The 26,576-nt window shown below is 52.7% G+C and overlaps 1 protein-coding gene across 4 annotated transcripts in view; it reads left to right on the forward strand.

Moving 5' to 3' along the window:
- Positions 1-26,576, forward strand: part of LOC140426031 (mucolipin-2-like) — a 98,202-nt gene that overhangs the window by 59,932 nt on the left and 11,694 nt on the right. For all 4 annotated transcript variants that reach the window (XM_072510319.1, XM_072510320.1, XM_072510318.1 and 1 more), the window contains 6 exons: positions 743-839; positions 3,058-3,157; positions 7,418-7,530; positions 9,665-9,811; positions 25,077-25,178; positions 26,008-26,130. In XM_072510319.1, coding sequence (XP_072366420.1) covers positions 743-839; positions 3,058-3,157; positions 7,418-7,530; positions 9,665-9,811; positions 25,077-25,178; positions 26,008-26,130 — 682 coding nt within the window. The remainder of the gene's footprint in view (positions 1-742; positions 840-3,057; positions 3,158-7,417; positions 7,531-9,664; positions 9,812-25,076; positions 25,179-26,007; positions 26,131-26,576) is intronic.

Here is a 26,576-nt window from a genome sequence, read left to right on the forward strand (position 1 = left end):
TGTGTGTGAGTGAGTGTGTGTGGTTTGAGTGTGTGTGAGTGAGTGTTTGTTTGTGTGAGTGAGTGTGTGTGAGTGAGTGTGTCTGAGTGAGTGTGTGTGGTTTGAGTGTGTGTGAGTGAGTGTTTGTTTGTGTGAGCGAGTGTGTGTGTGTGAGTGTGTGTGTGAGTGTGTGTGTGTGAGTGTGTGTGAGTGAGTGTGTGTGTGGTTTGAGTGTGTGTGAGTGAGTGTTTGTTTGTGTGAGTGAGTGTGTGTGAGTGAGTGTGTGTGTGGTTTGAGTGTGTGTGTGTGGTTTGAGTGTGTGTGAGTGAGTGTGTGTGTGGTTTGAGTGTGTGTGAGTGAGTGTGTGTGTGGTTTGAGTGTGTGTGAGTGAGTGTGTGTGTGGTTTGAGTGTGTGTGTGAGTGTGTGTGTGGTTTGAGTGTGTGTGGTTTGAGTGTGTGTGAGTGAGTGTGTGTGTGGCTTGAGTGTGTGTGAGTGAGTGTGTGTGTGGTTTGAGTGTGTGTGAGTGAGTGTGTGTGTGGTTTGAGTGTGTGTGAGTGAGTGTGTGTGTGGTTTGAGTGTGTGAGTGAGTGTGTGTGTGGTTTGAGTGTGTGTGAGTGAGTGTGTGTGTGGTTTGAGTGTGAGTGAGTGTGTGTGAGTGAGTGTGTGTGTGGTTTGAGTGTGTGTGTGATGTTTGACTATCGGTTACTACGTCTCTCAAGTTGTGTTCATGTTCTGCATAATTTTTTCTTTAATTTAATTAAGGTTAATCCTTCTGGAAATCACTTTTAAACTAAAGGGGATTAATCTGCAAACCATTCGCAACAATGAACTGCCAGACTGCTATGAGTTTAGAATTACTGTGAGTAAGTCACCTCCTTTACTGCCTCTCCCCTTGTGTGATTGAGATGTGAGTAAGTGATGACCCAGCTGTAATCACGAGCTGGTCAATATTAGAAAAGGTGAGACCAAACATGTAAATTTTCCAATCGGTTGATTGGCCGACAGTAACAATGACCACATGATTACCCAGTGAGCTATCTTCAACGTTCACTCGCTCCATTACCATCAGTGTGGACCGTCTTCGGGATGCGCTGCAGCAACTCACTGAGGCTCCTTTGGCAGCATCTGCCAAAGCAACAACCTCTAACACCCAGAAGGCCAAGGGCAGCAGACACCTGGGAACCCCACCACCTGGAAGTTCCCCTCCAAGCCATTCGCCATCCCAACTTGGAAATATCTCGGCTAATTCTTTCACTGCCGCTGGGTCAAAGTCCTGGAGCTCCCACCCGTACAGCACCTTGGTGTAGCTACTCGAAATAGACTTAATGGTTCAAGAAGGCAGCTCACCATCACCTTCTTAAGGACAATTACGGATGGTCAATAACTGCTGGTCTCGGCAGCAATGCTTAAATCTTGTGAGATAATAAGGCAAAGGTTAAGTACACTGTTAATTACTAGACTGGAGAGTCTGTGGAAAATTTAAACAGTAATTCATGTGTAAATGTAGCAACAATGAAACTGACATTAAGCGTGGGATGGCTATTTCCACATAGTTAACAAAGGGCAGCGCTAATCATCTTTGTGCTGATTTGGAATTCACTGTGTCTTCCTCACCACATGGCTTCAGCTGATCTGTATACCCGGTTTTCAGCCAGCATCATTCACAAACTCTTTGTAGCAGAATCTGACTCAAACTATTCACGTTTTCAATGTAAACATGAAGAGAAAATATCTTCAGCCCCTCCAATCTCTCCTGGACTCTCAGTTTCCTTTCCACCTCTCTCGAAGGTGTTGGTTCCTTCCAGCAGGATAATTCCACAGGTCTCTTCCTTTCATTCCTCTTTCACCTTCCCTCCCACCTTCCCTCCTCAATCCCTCCGCCTCACCTCCCCCCTTTGGCTCCCCCGTCACTCCATGTTGCTCCTCACTCTCACCCAGATTGTCGGCCCTGCCCATATTGCCCCCCGCCCCCCCCCCCCCGCTGTATTGATCCTCCAACCCCTCTCGGCCATCCCCTCTCACCCCTTCCCATACACCCCCGCACTCCTCTAGGACCCCCCTCACTCTTGACTCCACCTTTCACCCTCTCTCCCCTCTCGCCCCTCCTCCCGACAGTCCTTCACCATTCTCCTGTTCCTCTCTCTTGCCTTAAAGAACAAAGAAAAGTACAGCACAGGAACAGGCCCTTCGGCCCTCCAAGCCCGTGCCGACTATGCTGCCCGTCTAAGCTAAAATCTTCTACACTTCCTGGGTCCGTATCCCTCTATTCCCATCCTATTCATGTATTTGTCAAGATGCCCCTTAAACGTCACTATCGTCCCTGCTTCCACCACCTCCTCCGGCAGCGAGTTCGAGGCACCCACTACCCTCTGTGTAAAGAGGGTAGTGGGTGCCGGGAACTCGCTGTGCCTTGTGACCCACCCTCTCATCCTCCCCCCACCATCTTGCCCCTCACCAACCCCCCCCCCTCCCCCCCCCCCCCCCCCTCCCCACCACCTTGTCCCCCTAGGAACATTGATTCCTGTCATAGAACATAGGACAGCACAGCACAGAACAGGCCCTTCGGCCCTCGATGTTGTGCCCAGCTTTGTCCGAAACCAAGATCAAGCTATCCCACTCCCCGTCATTCTGGTGTGCTCCATGTGCCTATCCAATAACCGCTTGAAAGTTCCGAAAGTGTCCGACTCCACTATCACAGCAGGCAGTCCATTCCACACCCTAACCACTCTCTGAGTAAATCTGGGTTTTGAGAAGTTGAGGAGCTATGGAGAACATCCGACTGGAGTTGAATATTAGAGAATGTGGATTGCGCAGAGTGGGAAGTGTCTGGATGAACATTGGGTGGGGGATTTGCTGGATTTAATTCAAATCCACGGATTTGTCCAGGGATAAGTGGATGTAACGGAGTCTCTAATAATGTGATAAGGGACAGCTTGACGGGCAGAACGATCACTCCACTTTCAATGTTTCCTCGATTGCGCACCCGACTCACTCGGTGATGAGAGTTTCCCAGAAGAGGTTTTCTGAAATCCTTGTGATCGATATCTGATGGTTTATTCGACTCCATCCAATTTCAGATCACCTTTAACAACGCAGCCCACAGTGGAATCATCAAGATAGGTTTGGACACTGAGACGAGCAGCAGGGAATGTAAAGATTGGGAGATCTCCGGATACCGTACGTAATTAAATTTTTTTACAAAATCTAAATATACGGTAATTGTGACTTTTATATATCAACATGCGCTACGTCAAACACTCCAGACTTAGACAAAGATAAGGCAAATAAAATCGCTCAGATCCATTCCAGGCACAACCAGTGACTTTGGGCATACTATGGAATACTATGGAATATCCTACTTTTTGTTGGAAGCCATATTTTGACAAATCAGTTATTCCAGGTATTGCATAGGTTAGCTGTACAGCAAACCGTAAAGGTTGATGGTCCATTTGAACACGTCCTTTCTGCAGCCTATCGGAAGGTTGTTCCAGTGTATGGGTGCTTTGCCTGGTGGGCTGGTTGGGGCAGGGCTTGTTGCCTGTGAAGAAACACTTAACCACTGAAAAAAGAGACAGGTCAAAGCTTTTTGTTTCGCACTCACCAGGGAAATTCGCAAGAATACCAAATATAAAGAGAACAACAATTTATACTTCATGGGAAGAAAATGCTGTTTTTTGGCAGGTGGACTCTGATTGGTTGGGGCATTGCCATGGAGAATGCACCAGTTAACTGATGACTGGCAGTTAACTGCCAAGCTTCGGCCATCAGCCTTTCGTTAACTGGCTGAGTTCTCCATGGCAACACCTGTACCAATCAGGGTGCAATTGCCTAGCAATCAGCAGCCTCTTCTGGGGAGTATAAATTTGTTGTCCCCCTTGGATTTGCATTCTTGCAAAACGTTCTGATGGGTGCAAGACAAAAAACTTCAACAATAATGTCTCATTTTTTTCAGCAATACTAGTTTCTTTTTATCCATTCCTATGAACACACAAAGTCACTGGCTCTGCCAGCATTTATTGCCCTTCCATAATTACCCTTGACCAGTGGGTGGTGAGATGCCAGCGTGAACCGCAACACTCCATGGGGTGTAGGTACACCCACAGTGCTGTTAGGGAGGTCTGTGAATGGAGCTGAACATTGTGCACTCATTAACAAGCGTCCCGTCTTCTGGCCTCTTTGTGGAAGGAAGGTCACTGATGAAGCGGGTGAGGATGACCGTCCAACTACTGAGTGGCAGGGTTGCACAGTGGTTAGCACTGCTGCCTCACAGGGTACAATTCCAGCCTCGGGTGACTGTCTGTATGGAGTTTGGACTTTCTTTCCGTGTCTGCGTGGATTTTCTCCGCTCCGGTATTCCGCCCGCAATCCAAAATGTGCAGGTCAGGTGGATTGGCCGTGGTCAATTGTCCCTCAGTGGTGCAGGTTGGGTGGGGCTTCGGGGATAGAGTTGGGGGTGAGTGGGCCTGGGATGGCGGTGCCAGGTTGGCATGGGCGGCCACGGTGAGGATCGGACCCCGGGGTGCCCTGCCGTGTGAGATGGGGTGTGGTGGTGGGTGGGGGTGGGGGGGGGGGGGGGGGGGGTGGAGGGGGCGGTGGTGCGCAGTCAGGATAGCCGTGAACGTATTGAATGGCGGGCAGGCCTGCCTATTCCTGCTCCTGATTTGTGTTTTGGTACGTATGAAGGGTGAGGAGTGTTTGGGGATTCTGTCAAATAAGCCAGCGACTGAGAAATGAGAGATCTTCACAGCTGCAGTTCCCGGGAGAGCCACTCGATGGCAGCATTGTTCCAGATTCAATTGTGCATACACATGGCCAGTTTTAGTTCGACTGAAGCCTGCGCCTTGACACCTCACCATGGAAACCCCTGTGTAATAGCCGGTGCGGGGCCTGCGGCGTGGGAATTGTCATGATATGCAAAAATGCAGCTAATGAACACATAGAATAGGACATGACCAATGAGCAGTCAGGACACTCAGGGGTGGTATCTCACTATAAAAGGGATGAGGCCACTCACACCCCGCCTCTTTCCACAGACCAACATCTACAGAGTGAGACAGGGCGTATCCTCAGCATCACACCCCAGCACGTGGCTTAGAGCAAGGCTGGCTCAGTTAGACTGAGTTACTACATTTAGATTAGCAGAGAGTCGAACTCATTGAGAACTGTGCTAATAGTTCAATAAAACACAGTGAACTCACTTCAAAGTCCGGAGCACCTTTTACTCAAAACTGCATCGAGTGGCAGCTTGTGTTATTCCAAATTACATCACACAACATGATACCAGGGGTCTGTTCAATCTAGTTAGTTCAACTCAGCAAGATCCGTGATGACCAGCGAATGTATCCTGGCACAATGGAGAAGATTCAGGCTCCTCGCCAGCTAAGGACCTCCGGCAATCTCAGTGCCAACTGGCGGACATTCAAGCAGATATTTCAGCTTCACGTCGAAGCATTAGACCTCAATGGTGCGTCTGATGCACGGAAGATAGCTCTTCTCCTCACCACAGCGGGTGGTCACGCCTTGGAAATATTCAACTCCTTTCACTTCGCCGAAGACCAGCACAAGACAAAGTTTCAGACCATCCTGGACAAGTTTGGCAGCCACTGTGAGGTGGACACCAACGAAATCTTCGAGCGCTACATATTCAAGCAGCGATTGCAAGGTAAAGCCGAATCCTTCAACTCATATTTAACTAACCTTAGACTGCTGCTGCAATCCTGCAACTTCGGCGATATCACGGACTCCATGATCAGAGACCAAATCATGTTTGGAGTTCACTCTGATCCTCTGAGAGAGCAGCTACTGAAAATCAAGCAAATGACCCTGCCAGTTGCGATTGAAACATGCACAGTGCATGAGCACTCTGAAAATCGCTATGCCCAGTACAAAACGGCAGAAAATGATAAACTAGCCTCCCACGAGGCGGAAAGTGCGCCGGCCATCTCCCGGATGCAGCGCCTCAACATTACCTTCCCTGTGGTCCATGTGGAGTACGAGCTCCCCCGCTAGGGACCGGGGATCTCTATTAACCTCTGTTTAAACTGTTGGCCAGTAAGGCGGACCAAGCAGAACAGGGGATCTATCAGACTGCGTATATATTGTGTTGTAAATAAAACTGTGATTGGACTTCATCAATCAAACACTACTGCATCTTTTAAGAGTAAAATCGGATCAATATTCGAGGTCACCACATTGGAGGAAGGATGGGACCACGAGAGAGAGGGTCCAGAGGAGGTTTACGCGAATGGGGAATTTTAGCTCGGAGGAATGATCGGATAGACTGGAGTTGTTTTCATTGGGACAGCTGAGGCCGAGGGGAGATTTCACTGAGGTAACATGATGATGGGCCAGGATTTGTTTGGAGGGGAAGGATCCCTTTCGCTCAGCGGAGAGATCAATAGCCAGGGAGCTTAGATTTCAAGCGATTGGTGGAAAGGTTAGGGGAGAGAGTTGAAGGGACGTTTTGAGGTTGCCGAGGGCCAGGGGCTGACTGACCGAAAGAATGATAGAGGCAGAAGCCCTCCTCACATTTGAAAAAAAAAACACTTGGGCTGCGGACCAAGAGCTGGAAGGTTACGTTAGACTGGATAAGCTCTTACGGCAGACACAGAGATGATGTGCCGAATGGCTTCTTTCTGTGTATCCTTCTATGCTTCTCTGAAGATACAGAGCTACGGGGAGAGAGTGAAACAGGGAGACTAGTGTGGCTTGCTTCAAATAATTCCAAGTTAGTGCTGAAATCCTGCCCAAGAACTGACCACCAGTGGGGGTTCAGTTATAAATTAAAACTCAGTGATGTGTACCTAATAATAATAATCTTTATTAGTGTCACAAGAAGGTTTACATTAACACTGCAGTGAAGTTACTGTGAAAAGCCCCTAGTCGCCACACTCGGCTGTTCGGGCACACAGAGGGAGAATTCAGAATGTCCAATCTACCTAACCTGCACGTCTTTGAGGAATTGTGGGAGGAAACCGGAGCACCCGGAGGAAACCCACGCAGACACGGGGAGACCGTGCAGACTCCACACAGACAGTGACACAAGTCGGGAATCGAACCTGGGACCCTGGAGCTGGGAAGCAACAGTGCTAACCACTGTGCTACCGTGCCGCCCTGGAGTGGGATTTGAACACCCTGGAGTGGGGTTTGAACCCACAACCTTCTAACTCAGGGGCGAGAGTGCTCCTCACTTAGCGGTGGCTGGCAGTAACTGATTGACATCAAGGGTGAATTGGAATTAGAGTGTGCAGGACAGACCTGAAGGACATTAGTGAGTTCATTGGCTGTTCATGCTAACTTGGCACTCTGACATTATAGATTTTGAACTCTCACCCTTTAGGTTGTGGGTCTAATCATGGCGTTCTTCAGTGAAGGATTTTAGCACTTTACTCCTCATATTATATAATCAAACAAGTCTATATTGCTTTATTTTTCCAGTTTCAAAGAACATGCACAAAATCCTGGTCATTGACGCCCTTGTCATGTTGATCTGTTTGACGTCAGTTGTCCTTTGCACTCGATCTATTGTTCTTGGCTGGAACCTACACCAGGTATCTTACCAACTGCAGCTGCGCTCAGCATTAAACGTTTCTCATGATTTGTCTGTTCCGACAAGTTAGCTGTGTAGCATTTCGCTTTAATGTTTGGTTTTAGCGGGGCGCCGTGTTTTACTGGAGAATGGGATGGTTAAAGAAGCCTGGAATCGACACGGATTCGGCCGTGTCTTAAACTCCCGACTGATTTTAAATGGGTTGTCGCTCCGTTCTTTAACCTGTGGATCTGATAAAGCAAAGATCGACCAACTGGCAGCAAGAATTTGTGAGCGAGCTCCGACACTCCAACCTCACCACAGGGTCTGGGCTGATGCGACAGGAAGGCTCACCTGCTCCCTTCCCGCGGCAATCCGAGTCTCGAACCGTCTCCGGACACCGCTAACGTTTGACACTCCCTTGCCGTTCTGTAGGAAATGGGACACACAGCAAGATCCCACAGACAGCGAAATTCTGTTCATCAGATTTAGAACCATGGATTTCCTACGTTGCAGAAGGAGGCCATTCTGCCCATCGGGTCTGCACCGACCCTCTGAAAGAGAACCCAACCTAAGCCATTCACCTGCCCTATCCCCGTAACCCCATAACCCAACCTAACCTGCACCTATTGGACCCTAAGGGGGTAATTTGGCACGGCCAATCCACCTAACCTGCACATCTTCGGACTTTAGTGATGTTGGGGGGGTAAATGTTGGCCAGAGGATAATTGCACTGAAATCCTTCCCAGTGGGAGCCATGGGATCTTTCCAGTCTACCAGCGAGGGCAGAGGTGGCCGAGAGTTTGATGTCTGGTCTTGAAGACAGCAGCTCAGACAGAACAATTCCCCCGCGCTACGGCAGAGGGGGCATCAGTCTGAAGCTTTATGCTCAAGGGCTGGGAGGATCTCGATTGGCTGGCTGACACTCGCACTTCACATGTTTCTGCTCCTCAAATGGAAATGGCAGGACTGAAGAAACAAACGACAAAAGTGTGCATAGAATTCCTTGATGTGGGCATCACTGGGCCAGAACCTGTTGTCCATCGCTAATTGCCCTTGAACTGAGTGGTTGGCTAGGCTACTTCAGAGAGCATTTAAGTCAACCACATTGCTGTGGACCTGGTCTGGAGTCACATGTGGGCCAGGCTAGGTAAGGACGGCAGATTTCCTTACCTAAAGGGCATTAGTGAACCAGATGTTTTTTTTTTTCGATAGTGGTTTCAACATTACTGAGACCCGGTTTATTCATTGAATTTAAATTCCGCCGGCTTCCTTGGTGGGGTTTGAACCCATGTCCCCAGAGCATTAATTCAGGCCGCTGGATTGCTAAACTGGTGACATTACTACTACACCCCCATCTCCCCCAAAATCCCTGACATGATGTGCGACTTGAAAATATGGCCCTGTGAGCAGGAGTCCAGGTTGTGTAACAGGCTGGAACTAAAGGAACTCTGGACGTTTCCAATGGAACAAATAGAAATGTTTAAAATTATTCTTAACCGCAACAACCTGCGTTCATCATATTGCCTTTAAGAATAAAAACCTGAGTATTGCTGAAAAAGATATTTTATCAAAGCTTTTCACCTCGCACAATCGTAAGGATACCAATTTCAAGGGAAACAACAGACCAGTGAATGGTGACCGACAGTTAACCGCCAAGCATTGTTTGAAAATTTCAACTAGGCAGCTTGACTCTGGTGGGTCGAGGTATTTCCCTGAGGAATGAACCAGCGAATGGCTGTCACTTCTTTTGCTTAAATGAGTTAAAATAAGTGATAGCCATTCGCTGGTTCTGCTGTTTAGTGAAACCATGGTTGAAATACGACCTAACCACTTTGTCCCATATCCTTGAATATTCTTGGCTCGGAAATGTCTATCAATCCCACTTTTAAAATTAATAATTGACCAACCACCAATTGCCATTTGTGGAAGGCAGTCACCCTTTAATGTTGTAAACCCTCCACGGACATCAGTAAACAAAGTTTGACGCCAAACCACAATGGGAGATGTTGGGTCAGATGACCAAGTTTATTTAATAATCATTCCCACAAAACAGCATGTGATGGTTCATTGTGCAGAGAATGCGGTATTAATGTAAGATATTGCGGTGTGAACAAACAGCTGATGTTAATTTACGTTTTGTCTGATTCTTCCAGAGGTTCATCACTTTCTTTCTGAAGAAACACAAGGCTGTGTGTTTATCCGACCATTTAGAGTTTTTGAATGGATGGTACATCCTGATCATTATCAGTGACCTGATGACTATTGTTGGCTCTATTATTAAAATGGAAATAACATCAAAGGTAAAGAGGGATTACTGTCACACAATTTGCACTTTTCCAGAGCTGTCATTCCTTAGACCAGTGTTTCTCAAACGTTTTTTTCCGGGGACACATTTTTACCAACCAGCCAACCTTCGGGACCCACGCCGGCCGACCTTCGCGACGCACGCCGGCCGACCTTCGCGACCCACGCCGGCCGACCTTCGCGACCCACCATTTTCTCTTACCTTGTTTGCTGCTGACAAAAATGGAGGAAATGGCTTTGGGTCCCTTTGGCCCTCGTACCCGCTCCTCCAATGGAACCTGTTGGATGAAGGTGAAGCCGTCCGGTGTCAGAAAGTATGGAGTCTCCATCTGTCCAAAGTTCTGCATTTTTTTCCTGTAAAATTTTATCAAATAAAACCCCCGCCGAACTTGTGAAAATAAATAAATAAACGGCAGAAAAAGAAAAAAAATGAATAAAATAAATGAAGGAATGGAATAAAACCACCCCGCCCTTGTAAAACAAAAAGCTGCGACCATAAAAAAAAAGCGACCGCACTGCGCATGCATGCCCGATCGTTGGCGCGCATGCACAGTGCGGCCACATTTTTACATATTCGAGGACATTTTGAAGGCCGCTTGCAGCTGGCGTTATTATGCGTGGGATTTGCGTGATCGGAAGCGCTGCAATGGACGGCTCCGCGACCCCCCGACACCTGCCTGCGACCCACCCGCGGGTCGCGCCCCCGAGTTGGACGATGCCTGCCTTAGACTCACCCTGCACCTCAGATTCTACCATCACTTTGCAAAAGATATTTAAACTCACCCCAGTTCAATGTATCTCACAGACTCACCTCACTCCCCACACACTCACCACACTCCCCACACACTCATCTCACTCCCCACACACTCACCTCACTCCCCACACATTCATCTCACTCCCCACACACTCACCACACTCCCCACACACTCATCTCACTCCCCACACACTCACCTCACTCCCCACACAGTCACCTCACTCCCCACACACTCCCCACACTCCCCACACACTCATCTCACTCCCCACACACTCACCTCACTCCCCACACACTCACCTCACTCCCCACACACTCACCACACTCCCCACACACTCATCTCACTCCCCACACACTCACCTCACTCCCCACACACTCACCTCACTCCCCACACACTCACCTCACTCCCCACACACTCACCTCACTCCCCACACACTCACCTCACTCCCCACACACTCCCCACACTCCCCACACACCCACCACACTCCCCACACACTCACCTCACTCCCCACACACTCACCTCACTCCTCACACACTCACCTCACTCCCCACACACTCACCTCACTCCTCACACACTCACCTTACTCCCCACACACTCACCTCACTCCCCACACACTCACATCAGTCCCCACACACTCACATCAGTCCCCACACACTCACCTCACTCCCCACACACTCACCACACTCCCCACACACTCATCTCACTCCCCACACACTCACCTCACTCCCCACACACTCACCTCACTCCCCACACACTCACCTCACTCCCCACACACTCACCTCACTCCCCACACACTCACCTCACTCCCCACACACTCACCTCACTCCCCACACACTCACCTCACTCCCCACACACTCACCTCACTCCCCACACACTCCCCACACTCCCCACACACCCACCACACTCCCCACACACTCACCTCACTCCCCACACACTCACCTCACTCCTCACACACTCACCTCACTCCCCACACACTCACCTCACTCCTCACACACTCACCTCACTCCCCACACACTCATCTCACTCCCCACACACTCACCTCACTCCCCACACACTCACCTCACTCCCCACACACTCACCTCACTCCCCACACACTCACCACACTCCCCACACACTCATCTCACTCCCCACACACTCACCTCACTCCCCACACACTCACCTCACTCCCCACACACTCACCTCACTCCCCACACACTCACCTCACTCCCCACACATTCATCTCACTCCCCACACACTCACCACACTCCCCACACACTCATCTCACTCCCCACACACTCACCTCACTCCCCACACACTCAACTCACTCCCCACACACTCACCACACTCCCCACACACTCATCTCACTTCCCACACACTCACCTCACTCCCCACACACTCACCTCACTCCCCACACACTCACCTCACTCCCCACACACTCACCTCACTCCCCACACACTCACCTCACTCCCCACAAACTCCCCACACTCCCCACACACCCACCACACTCCCCACACACTCACCTCACTCCCCACACACTCACCTCACTCCTCACACACTCACCTCACTCCCCACACACTCACCTCACTCCTCACACACTCACCTCACTCCCCACACACTCACCTCACTCCCCACACACTCACATCAGTCCCCACACACTCACCTCACTCCCCACACACTCACCACACTCCCCACACACTCATCTCACTCCCCACACACTCACCTCACTCCCCACACACTCACCTCACTCCCCACACACTCACCTCACTCCCCACACACTCACCTCACTCCCCACACACTCACCTCACTCCCCACACACTCACCTCACTCCCCACACACTCACCTCACTCCCCACACACTCACCTCACTCCCCACACACTCCCCACACTCCCCACACACCCACCACACTCCCCACACACCCACCTCACTCCCCACACACTCACCTCACTCCTCACACACTCACCTCACTCCCCACACACTCACCTCACTCCTCACACACTCACCTCACTCCCCACACACTCATCTCACTCCCCACACACTCACCTCACTCCCCACACACTCACCTCACTCCCCACACACTCACCTAACTCCCCACACACTCACCACACTCCCCACACACTCATCTCACTCCCCACACACTCACCTCACTCCCCACACACTCACCTCACTCCCCACACACTCACCTCACTCCCCACACACTCACCTCACTCCCCACACACTCACCTCACTCCCCACACACTCCCCACACTCCCCACACACCCACCACACTCCCCACACACTCACCTCACTCCCCACACACTCACCTCACTCCTCACACACTCACCTCACTCCCCACACACTCACCTCACTCCTCACACACTCACCTCACTCCCCACACACTCACCTCACTCCCCACACACTCACCTCACTCCCCACACACTCACCTCACTCCCCACACACTCACCACACTCCCCACACACTCATCTCACTCCCCACACACTCACCTCACTCCCCACACACTCACCTCACTCCCCACACACTCACCTCACTCCCCACACACTCACCTCTCTCCCCACACACTCACCTCACTCCCCACACACTCACCTCACTCCCCACACACTCACCTCACTCCCCACACACTCACCTCACTCCCCACACACTCCCCACACTCCCCACACACCCACCACACTCCCCACACACTCACCTCACTCCCCACACACTCACCTCACTCCTCACACACTCACCTCACTCCCCACACACTCACCTCACTCCTCACACACTCACCTCACTCCCCACACACTCACCTCACTCCCCACACACTCACCTCACTCCCCACACACTCACCTCACTCCCCACACACTCACCTCACTCCCCACACACTCACCACACTCCCCACACACTCATCTCACTCCCCACACACTCACCTCACTCCCCACACACTCACCTCACTCCCCACACACTCACCTCACTCCCCACACACTCACCTCACTCCCCACACACTCACCTCACTCCCCACACACTCACCTCACTCCCCACACACTCCCCACACTCCCCACACACCCACCACACTCCCCACACACTCACCTCACTCCCCACACACTCACCTCACTCCCCACACACTCACCTCACTCCCCACACACTCACCTCACTCCTCACACACTCACCTCACTCCCCACACACTCACCTCACTCCTCACACACTCACCTCACTCCCCACACACTCACCTCACTCCCCACACACTCACCTCACTCCCCACACACTCACCTCACTCCCCACACTCACCTTACTCCCCACACACTCACCTCACTCCCCACACACTCACCTCACTCCCCACACACTCACCTCACTCCTCACACACTCACCTCACTCCCCACACACTCACCTCACTCCTCGCACACTCACCTCACTCCCCACACACTCACCTCACTCCTCACACACTCACCTCACTCCCCACACACTCACCTCACTCCTCGCACCCTCACCTCACTCCCCACACACTCACCTCACTCCTCACACACTCATCTCACTCCCCACACACTCACCTCACTCCCCACACACTCAACTCACTCCCCACACACTCACCACACACTCACCACACTCCCCACACACTCACCTCACTCCCCACACACTCACCACACACCCCACACACTCACCTCACTCCCCACACACTCACCACACACCCCACACACTCACCTCACTCCTCACACACTCACTTCACTCCTCACACACTCACCTCACACCCCACACACTCACCACACACTCACCTCACTCCCCACACAATCACCACACACTCACCTCACTCCCCACACACTCACCTCACTTCTCACACACTCAACTCACTCCTCGCACCCTCACCTCACTCCCCACACACTCACCTCACTCCTCACACACTCACCTCACTCCCCACACACTCACCTCACTCCCCACACACTCACCTCACTCCCCACACACTCACCACACACTCACCACACTCACCTCACTCCCCACACACTCACTTCACTCCTCACACACTCACCTCACACCCCACACACTCACCACACACCCCACACACTCACCTCACTCCCCACACAATCACCACACACTCACCTCACTCCCCACACACTCACCTCACTCCTCACACACTCAACTCACTCCTCACACACTCAACTCACTCCCCACACACTGACCTCACCCACACACTCACCTCACTCCCCACACACTCACCTCACTCCTCACACACTCACCTCACTCCCCACACACTCACCTCACTCCCCACACACTCACCTCACTCCCCACACACTGACCTCACTCCTCACACACTCACCTCACTCCCCACACACTCACCTCACTCCCCACACACTCACTTCACTCCACACACTCACCTCACTCCCCACACACTCACCTCACTCCTCACACACTCCCCACACATACCTCACTCCCCACACACTCACCTCACTCCTCACACACTCACCTCACTCCCCACACACTCACCTCACTCCCCACACACTCACCTCACTCCCCACACACTCACCTCACTCCCCACACACTCACCTCACTCCCCACACACTAACATCACTCCCCACACACTCACCTCACTCCCCACACACTCACCTCACTCCTCACACACTCACCTCACTCCTCACACACTCACCTCACTCCCCACACACTCACTTCTCTCCCCACACACCTCACTCGTCACACACTCACCTCACTCCCCACACACTCACCTCACTCCTCACACACTCACCTCACTCCCCACACACTCACCTCACTGCCCACACAGTGACCTCACTCCCCACACACTCACCTCACTCCTCACACACTCACCTCACTCCCCACACACTCACCTCACACACTCACCTCACTCCCCACACAGTCACCTCACTCCCCACAAACTCACCTCACTCCCCACACCCTCACCTCACTCCTCACACACTCACCTCACTCCCCACACACTCACCTCACTCCTCACACACTCACCTCCCCACACACTCACCTCACTCCTCACACACTCACCTCACAACTCACACACTCACCTCACTCCTCACACTCGCCTCACTCCCCACACACTCACCTCACACCTCACACACTCACCTCACTGCCCACACACCTCACTCCTCACACTCACATCACTCCCCACTCATTCACCTCACTCCTCACACACTCACATCACTCCTCACACTCACCTCACTCCCCACACACTCACCTCACACCTCACACACTCACCTCACTGCCCACACACCTCACTCCTCACACTCACTTCACTCCTCACACTCACCTCACTCCCCACACACTCACCTCACTCCCCACACACTCACCTCACTCCCCACACACTCACCTCACTCCCCACACACTGACCTCACTCCTCACACACTCACCTCACTCCCCACACACTCACCTCACTCCCCACACACTCACTTCACTCCACACACTCACCTCACTCCCCACACACTCACCTCACTCCTCACACACTCCCCACACATACCTCACTCCCCACACACTCACCTCACTCCTCACACACTCACCTCACTCCCCACACACTCACCTCACTCCCCACACACTCACCTCACTCCCCACACACTCACCTCACTCCCCACACACTCACCTCACTCCCCACACACTAACATCACTCCCCACACACTCACCTCACTCCCCACACACTCACCTCACTCCTCACACACTCACCTCACTCCTCACACACTCACCTCACTCCCCACACACTCACTTCTCTCCCCACACACCTCACTCGTCACACACTCACCTCACTCCCCACACACTCACCTCACTCCTCACACACTCACCTCACTCCCCACACACTCACCTCACTGCCCACACAGTGACCTCACTCCCCACACACTCACCTCACTCCTCACACACTCACCTCACTCCCCACACACTCACCTCACACACTCACCTCACTCCCCACACAGTCACCTCACTCCCCACAAACTCACCTCACTCCCCACACCCTCACCTCACTCCTCACACACTCACCTCACTCCCCACACACTCACCTCACTCCTCACACACTCACCTCCCCACACACTCACCTCACTCCTCACACACTCACCTCACAACTCACACACTCACCTCACTCCTCACACTCGCCTCACTCCCCACACACTCACCTCACACCTCACACACTCACCTCACTGCCCACACACCTCACTCCTCACACTCACATCACTCCCCACTCATTCACCTCACTCCTCACACACTCACATCACTCCTCACACTCACCTCACTCCCCACACACTCACCTCACACCTCACACACTCACCTCACTGCCCACACACCTCACTCCTCACACTCACTTCACTCCTCACACTCACCTCACTCCCCACACACTCACCTCACTCCCCACACACTCACCTCACTCCCCACACACTCACCTCACTCCCACCACACCCACCTCACTCCTCACACAGTCACCTCACTCCTCACACTCACCTCACTCCCCACACACTCATCTCACTCCCTCATCACACACTCGCCTCACTCCCCACACACTCGCCTCACTCCCCACACACTCACCTCACTCCCCACACACTCACCTCACTCTCCACACACTCACCTCACTCCTCACACTCACCTCACTCCCCACACACTCACCTCACTCCCCACACACTCACATTACTCCTCACACACTCACCTCACTCCCCACACACTCACCTCACTCCCCACACACTCACCACACTCCTCACACACTCACCTCACTCCCCACACACTCACGTCACTCCCCACACACTCACCTCATTCCCCACACACTCACCTCACTCCCCACACACTCACCTCACTCCCCACACACTCACCTCACTCCTCACACACTCACCTCCCCACACACTCACCTCACTCCTCACACACTCACCTCCCCACACACTCACCTCACTCCTCACACACTCACCTCACTCCTCACACACTCACCTCACTCCACACACTCGCCTCACTCCCCACACACTCACCTCACACACTCACCTCACTGCCCACACACCTCACTCCTCACACTCACATCACTCCCCACTCATTCACCTCACTCCTCACACACTCACCTCACTCCCCACACACTCACATTACTCCTCACACACTCACCACACTCCCCACACACTCACCTCCCCACACACTCACCTCACTCCTCACACACTCACATCACTCCTCACACTCACCTCACTCCCCACACACTTACATCACTCCTCACACTCACCTCACTCCCCACACACTCACCACACTCCTCACACACTCACCTCACTCCTCACACACTCACCTCACTCCTCACACTCTCATCACACACTCACCTCACTCCCCACACCCTCACCTCACTCCTCACACACTCACCTCACTCCCCACACACTCACCTCACTCCCCACACACTCACCTCACTCCTCACACACTCACCTCCCCACACACTCACCTCATTCCTCACACACACACCTCACTCCTCACACACTCACCTCACTCCTCACACTCGCCTCACTCCCCACACATTCACCTCACTCCTCACACACTCACATCACTCCTCACACTCACCTCACTCCCCACACACTCACCTCACTCCCCACACAGTCACCTCACTCCCCACACACTCACCTCACTCGCCACACACTCCCCACACTCCCCACACACCCACCACACTCCCCACACACTCACCTCACTCTCCACACACTCACCTCACTCCCCACACACTCACGTCACTCCCCACACACTCACCTCACTCTCCACACACTCACCTCACTCCTCACACTCACCTCACTCCCCACACACCTCACTCCTCACACACTCACTTCACCCCTCACACACTCACCTCACTCCTCACACACTCACCTCACTCCCCACACACTCACTTCTCTCCCCACACACCTCACTCGTCACACACTCACCTCACTCCCCACACACTCACCTCACTCCTCACACACTCACCTCACTCCCCACACACTCACCTCACTGCCCACACAGTGACCTCACTCCCCACACACTCACCTCACTCCTCACACACTCACCTCACTCCCCACACACTCACCTCACACACTCACCTCACTCCCCACACACTCACCTCACTCCCCACACAGTCACCTCACTCCCCACAAACTCACCTCACTCCCCACACCCTCACCTCACTCCTCACACACTCACCTCACTCCCCACACACTCACCTCACTCCTCACACACTCACCTCCCCACACACTCACCTCACTCCTCACACACTCACCTCACAACTCACACACTCACCTCACTCCTCACACTCGCCTCACTCCCCACACACTCACCTCACACCTCACACACTCACCTCACTGCCCACACACCTCACTCCTCACACTCACATCACTCCCCACTCATTCACCTCACTCCTCACACACTCACATCACTCCTCACACTCACCTCACTCCCCACACACTCACCTCACACCTCACACACTCACCTCACTGCCCACACACCTCACTCCTCACACTCACTTCACTCCTCACACTCACCTCACTCCCCACACACTCACCTCACTCCCCACACACTCACCTCACTCCCCACACACTCACCTCACTCCCACCACACCCACCTCACTCCTCACACACTCACCTCACTCCTCACACTCACCTCACTCCCCACACACTCATCTCACTCCCTCATCACACACTCGCCTCACTCCCCACACACTCGCCTCACTCCCCACACACTCACCTCACTCCCCACACACTCACCTCACTCTCCACACACTCACCTCACTCCTCACACTCACCTCACTCCCCACACACTCACCTCACTCCCCACACACTCACATTACTCCTCACACACTCACCTCACTCCCCACACACTCACCTCACTCCCCACACACTCACCACACTCCTCACACACTCACCTCACTCCCCACACACTCACGTCACTCCCCACACACTCACCTCACTCCCCACACACTCACCTCACTCCCCACACACTCACCTCACTCCCCACACACTCACCTCACTCCTCACACACTCACCTCCCCACACACTCACCTCACTCCTCACACACTCACCTCCCCACACACTCACCTCACTCCTCACACACTCACCTCACTCCTCACACACTCACCTCACTCCTCACACTCGCCTCACTCCCCACACACTCACCTCACTGCCCACACACTCACCTCACTCCTCACACACTCACCTCACTCCTCACACTCTCATCACACACTCACCTCACTCCCCACACCCTCACCTCACTCCTCACACACTCACCTCACTCCCCACACACTTACATCACTCCTCACACTCACCTCACTCCCCACACACTCACCACACTCCTCACACACTCACCTCACTCCTCACACACTCACCTCACTCCTCACACTCTCATCACACACTCACCTCACTCCCCACACCCTCACCTCACTCCTCACACACTCACCTCACTCCCCACACACTCACCTCACTCCCCACACACTCACCTCACTCCTCACACACTCACCTCCCCACACACTCACCTCATTCCTCACACACACACCTCACTCCTCACACACTCACATCACTCCTCACACTCACCTCACTCCCCACACACTCACCTCACTCCCCACACAGTCACCTCACTCCCCACACACTCACCTCACTCGCCACACACTCCCCACACTCCCCACACACCCACCACACTCCCCACACACTCACCTCACTCTCCACACACTCACCTCACTCCCCACACACTCACGTCACTCCCCACACACTCACCTCACTCTCCACACACTCACCTCACTCCTCACACTCACCTCACTCCCCACACACCTCACTCCTCACACACTCACTTCACCCCTCACACACTCACCTCACTCCCCACACACTCACTTCACTCCCCACACACCTCACTCCTCACACACTCACCACACTCCCCACACACTCACCTCACTCCCCACACACTCACCTCACTCCTCACACACTCACCTCACTCCTCACACACTCACCTCACTCCCCACACACTCACCTCACTCCCCACACACTCACCTCACTCCTCACACACTCACCTCACTCCCCACACACTCACCTCACACACTCACCTCACTCCCCACACACTCACCTCACTCCCCACACACTCACCTCACTCCCCACACACTCACCTCACTCCCCACACACTCACCTCACTCCCCACACACACACCTCACTCCCCACGCACTCACCTCACACACTCACCTCACTCCCCACACACTCACCTCACTCGCCACACACTCACCTCACTCCCCACACACTCACCTCACTCCCCACACACTCACCTCACTCCCCACACACTCACCTCACTCCCCACACACTCACCTCACTTCCCACACACTCACCTCACTCCTCACACACTCACCTCACTCCCCACACACCTCACTCCTCACACTCAACTCACTCCCCACTCATTCACCACACTCCTCACACACTCACATCACTCCTCACACTCACCTTACTCCCCACACACTCACCTCACTCCTCACACACTCACGTCACTCCTCACACACTCACCTCACTCCTCACACACTCACCTCACTCCCCACACACTCACCTCACTCCCCACACACTCACCTCACTCCCCACACACTCACCTCACTCCCCACGCACTCACCTCACACACTCACCTCACTCCCCACACACTCACCTCACTCCCCACACACTCACCTCACACCCCACACACTCACCTCACTCCCCACACACTCACCTCACTCCCCACACACTCACCTCACTCCCCACACACTCACCTCACTCACCACACTCTTCACACACTGACCTCACTCGCCACACACTCACCACACTCCGCACACACTCACCTCACTCCTCACACACTCACCTCACTCCCCACACACTCACCTCACTCCCCACACACTCACCACTCTCCTCACACACTCACCTCACTCCCAACACACTCACCTCACTCCTCACACACTCACCACACTCCTCACACACTCACCACACACTCACCTCACTCCCCACACACTCCCCTCACACTCACCTCACTCCCCACACACTCAGCTCACTCCTTACACTCACCTCACTCCTCACACACTCACCACACATTCACCTCACTCCTCACACTTACCTCACTCCCCACACACTCACCACACTCCCCACACACTCACCTCACTCCTCACACTCACCTCACTCCCCACACACTCACCTAACTCCTCACACTCTCATCACACACTCACCTCACTCTCCACACACTCACCTCACTCCTCACACACTCACCTCACTCCTCACACACCCACCTCACTTCCACCACAGCCACCTCACTCCTCACACTTACCTCAATCCCCACAAACTCACCTCACTCCCCACACACTCACCTCACTCCCCACACACTCACCTCACTCCCAACACACTCACCTCACTCCTCACACACTCACCTCACTCCTCACACACTCACCTCACTCCCCACACACTCACCTCACTCCCCACACACTCACCTCACTCCCCACACACTCACCTCACTCCCAACACACTCACCTCACTCCCCACACAATCACCTCACTCCTCACACAGTTACCTCACTCCCCACACACTCACCTCACTCCTCACACACTCACCTCACTCCTCACACACTCACCTCACTCCTCACACACTCACCTCACTCCCCTCACACTCACCTCACTCCCCACACACACACCTCACTCTCCACACACTCACCTCACTCCCCACACAATCACCTCACTCCTCACACACTCACCTCACTCCTCACACACTCACCTCTCTCCCCACACACTCACCTCACTCACCACACTCTTCACACACTGACCTCACTCGCCACACACTCACCACACTCCGCACACACTCACCTCACTCCTCACACACTCACCTCACTCCCCACACACTCACCTCACTCCCCACACACTCACCACTCTCCTCACACACTCACCTCACTCCCAACACACTCACCTCACTCCTCACACACTCACTTTACTCCTCACACACTCACCTCACTCCTCACACACTCACCTCACTCTTCACACACTCACCTCACTCCCCACACACTCACCTCACTCCTCTCACACTCACCTCACTCCTCACACACTCGCCTCCCTCCCCACACACCTCACTCCCCACCCACTCACCTCACTCCTTACACACTCACCTCACTCCCCACACACTCACCTCACTCCTCACACACTCACCTCACTCCTCCCTCACCTCACTCCTCACACACTCACCTCACTCCCCACACACTCACCTCACTCCTCACACACTCACCTCACTCCTCACACACTCACCTCACTCCCCACACACTCACCTCACTCCCCACACACTCACCTCACTCCTCTCACACTCACCTCACTCCTCACACACTCGCCTCCCTCCCCACACACCTCACTCCCCACCCACTCACCTCACTCCTTACACACTCACCTCACTCCCCACACACTCACCTCACTCCTCACACACTCACCTCACTCCTCCCTCACCTCACTCCTCACACACTCACCTCACTCCCCACACACTCACCTCACTCCTCACACACTCACCTCACTCCTCACACACTCACCTCACTCCCCACACACTCACCTCACTCCTCACACACTCACCTCACTCCTCACACACTCACCTCACTCCCCACACACTCACCTCACTCCCCACACACTCACCTCACCCCCACACACTCACCTCACTCCCAACACACTCACCTCACTCCTCACACAATCACCTCACTCCCCACACACTCACCTCACTCCTCACACACTCACCTCACTCCCCACACACTCACCTCACTCCCCACACACTCACCTCACTCCTCACACACTCACCTCACTCCTCACACACTCCCCTCACTCTCCACACACTCACCTCACTCCCCACACACTCACCTCACTCCCCACACACTCACCTCACTCCCCACACACTCACCTCACCCCCAACACACTCACCTCACTCCTCACACACTCCCCTCACTCCTCACACACTCACCTCACTCCCCACACACTCACCTCACTCCCCGCACACTCACCTCACTCCCCACACACTCACCTCACTCCTCACACACTCACCTCACTCCGCACACACTCACCTCACTCCCCACACACTCACATCACTTGCCACACACTCACCTCACTCCCCACACACTCCCATCACTCGCCACACACTCACCTCACTCCCCACACACTCACCTCACTCCCCCCACACCCCACACATTCACCTCACTCCCCCCACTCTCTCCTCACTCCCATCACATTCACCTCACTCCCCACACACTCACCTCAGTTGTGGCCCCACCGCTGATCCCTGTGGACACCACTTGTCACATTTTTCCACCCAGAAAATGACCCATTTAAGCCTACTCTCTGTTTCCCGGTAGCTCGCCAGTCTTCAGCCCACGTCAATATGTTACCCCTGCGCCATGAACATTTATTTTCTACAATAACTTTTGACGTGGCACCGTATCAATGGTTTCTGGCCAGAGTTATGCACAGAGCTATGCACAGAGCTATGCACAGAGCTATGCACAGAGCTATACACAGAGCTATGCACAGAGCTATACACAGAGCTATGCACAGAGCTATGCACAGAGCTATACACAGAGCTATGCACAGAGCTATGCACAGAGCTATACACAGAGCTATGCACAGAGCTATACACAGAGCTATGCACAGAGCTATACACAGAGCTATGCACAGAGCTATGCACAGAGCTATACACAGAGCTATGCACAGAGCTATGCACAGCACACTAAGTTCACCCCGACCAGTATCCTACACACTTCTATATCCCAGAACTTCACTAGTTTGAATTCTATACACCAAAAAAATACACCCCGGTGCTTTGTTAATGTTTAAAATCATTTTAATCTCTAATAATTAGTAATATCTCTTCTAATAATCTATTGAATTAATTTACAATACGTCTGATTATTCGTTAGCTTTAACATTCGGTTTCTTTGCTCTTCTATCCAATTCAGTTTTTAAAAATGTGTTCATGGACTGTGGGAGTGCTGGCTGGGCCTGCATTTGTTGTCCATCATAATGGCCCTGAGGGTATTAAAGAGTCCACCACATGGCCGTGGATCTGGAGTCACAGGTCAGACAGACCGGGTAAGGACGGCAGATCTCTTTAGTTAACCAGTTGGGTTTTTCTGACTCTGGTTTCATGGTCTAATAACTCCAGAGGCAGTGGCGTAATGGCATTGTCACTGGACTCGTAATTGTCAGACGCAGGGTAACGCTCTGCGGACCTGGGTTCGAATCGTACCCATGGCAGACGGTGAAATTTGAATTGATTCCAAATCTGGAATTAAGTCGAACGACGACCGTGGAACCATTGTCAATTGTTGCTGAAAACCCATCTGGTTCAATGATGCTCTTTCGGGAAGGAAACCTGTCACCCTTACCTGGTCTGACCTCCAGGTCCACAGCAACGTGCAATGGCTGACTCTTAATTGCCCTGGGGGGCGGACAATAAATTGCGGCCCAGCAAGTGACACCCACACCCCACGAACGAATAAGAATTCAAATTCCACCATCTGCCATGGTGGGTTTCGAACCCGCTCCCCATGCGTTACCCTGGGTGTCTGGGTTACTAGTCCAGTGACAATACCACTACCCCACCACCAACTGCCCCATTTTCCAAGGTGCAAAATTAATCCTTGTTTCTGATTTCAGAACCTCACGACCTATGACGTCTGTAGCATCTCTCTGGGCACCTCGACACTTTTTGCCTGGGTTGGTGTCCTCAGGTACCTGGGGTGTTTCCAGAAATACAATGTAAGTATCATTGCAGGATAGCTTTGCAGGGTAGAGTTTCCAATTGGGATAACCAATCTACGTAATCAGTAATGTATAATCTTCCATGAAGCAACACAATTGGAAAGCAGAATAGAGTGGAACGATTTTTTTTCCATTAATGATGTTTTCCATGATGGATTTACGAATGGTATCCTGGTGCAGGTGTACGAATACAGCTGGAAATGGGATTATCTCATTTTTAATAAGTTTGTCCAATCTGCAACTTTTAAGTGACCTGATTTAAAATGACTTGATAAATCAAACATTTAATAGTTGCACAGGTGGACACCGTACCAGCCTCCCCGAACAGGTGCCGGAATGTGGTGACTAGGGGCTTTTCACAGGAACTTCATTTGAAGCCTACTTGTGACAATAAGCGATTTTCTTTTTTTTTTTCACCAGTCAATTCCTGAATCGTTGAAACGTTTTCAGTAAAGTGGAAAACCCCTTCAAAAAGTGCTGACACTTGGCTGCACACCTCAGACGGGGAGTGTAACTCAAAGCGTCTTCCCCAAAGAGCGGACTTGGTGGAATCTCGAAACTGTGGCCTGGGGAGCGGTGAGGTTTGTGGTCAGGTCCTAATCCAGGGAATTGTGTTTTGGAACCAGTGAGACAGGTCAGGGTAAGCATGGGCGGAAGTAATTCCAGGCATAACACAGTTGCACTTAAAATAACCCAGTCCTTTACACCGTTCCAGTCGAGAATGGGCAAACTGCGCCAATGTTACTGGCAGAGGTAGACCCAACTCCAAATTTCCATCTGTTGGTAGAATTAATCCTCTGTTAAATGCTGCTCTACCTGTTCACAGGTGCTTATTTTAACAATGCGAGGAGCTTTTCCGAAGGTGTTGCGCTTCTGTTGCTGCGCTGGCATGATCTACCTGGGCTATATGTTCTGTGGCTGGATTGTACTGGGACCGTATCACTCAAAGGTAATCACTGCCAACACACAAACTTGGTGAATATGAAATCTGTCCTATTATTCTCTCCCAGAGGCTAAGAGAGCTGCAACATTTTTTCCCAGAATGTCCTGCTTTCATTTCGAGTAAGCGCGCAGATACAGCAGGCAGCAAGGAAGGCAAACGGTATGTTGGCCTTCTTAGCGCGAGGATTTGTATATAGGGATGTTTTACTGCAATTGCATAGGGCATTGGTGAGGCCACACCTGGGGTATTGTGGGCAGTTCTGGTGTCCTTATCTGAGGAAGGATGTTCTTGCTGTGGCGGGAGTGCAGCGAAGGTTTACCAGGCTGATTCCTGGGATGGCGGGACACTCGTTTAAGGAGAGACTAAGTCGGTTAGGATCATATTCATTGGAGTTTAGAAGAGTGAGAGGGGATCTCATAGAAACATATAAAATTCTAACAGGTTTAGACAGG

Source organism: Scyliorhinus torazame, chromosome 7 (genome assembly GCF_047496885.1).
Source record: "Scyliorhinus torazame isolate Kashiwa2021f chromosome 7, sScyTor2.1, whole genome shotgun sequence".
Classification (NCBI taxonomy): Eukaryota; Metazoa; Chordata; class Chondrichthyes; order Carcharhiniformes; family Scyliorhinidae; genus Scyliorhinus; species Scyliorhinus torazame.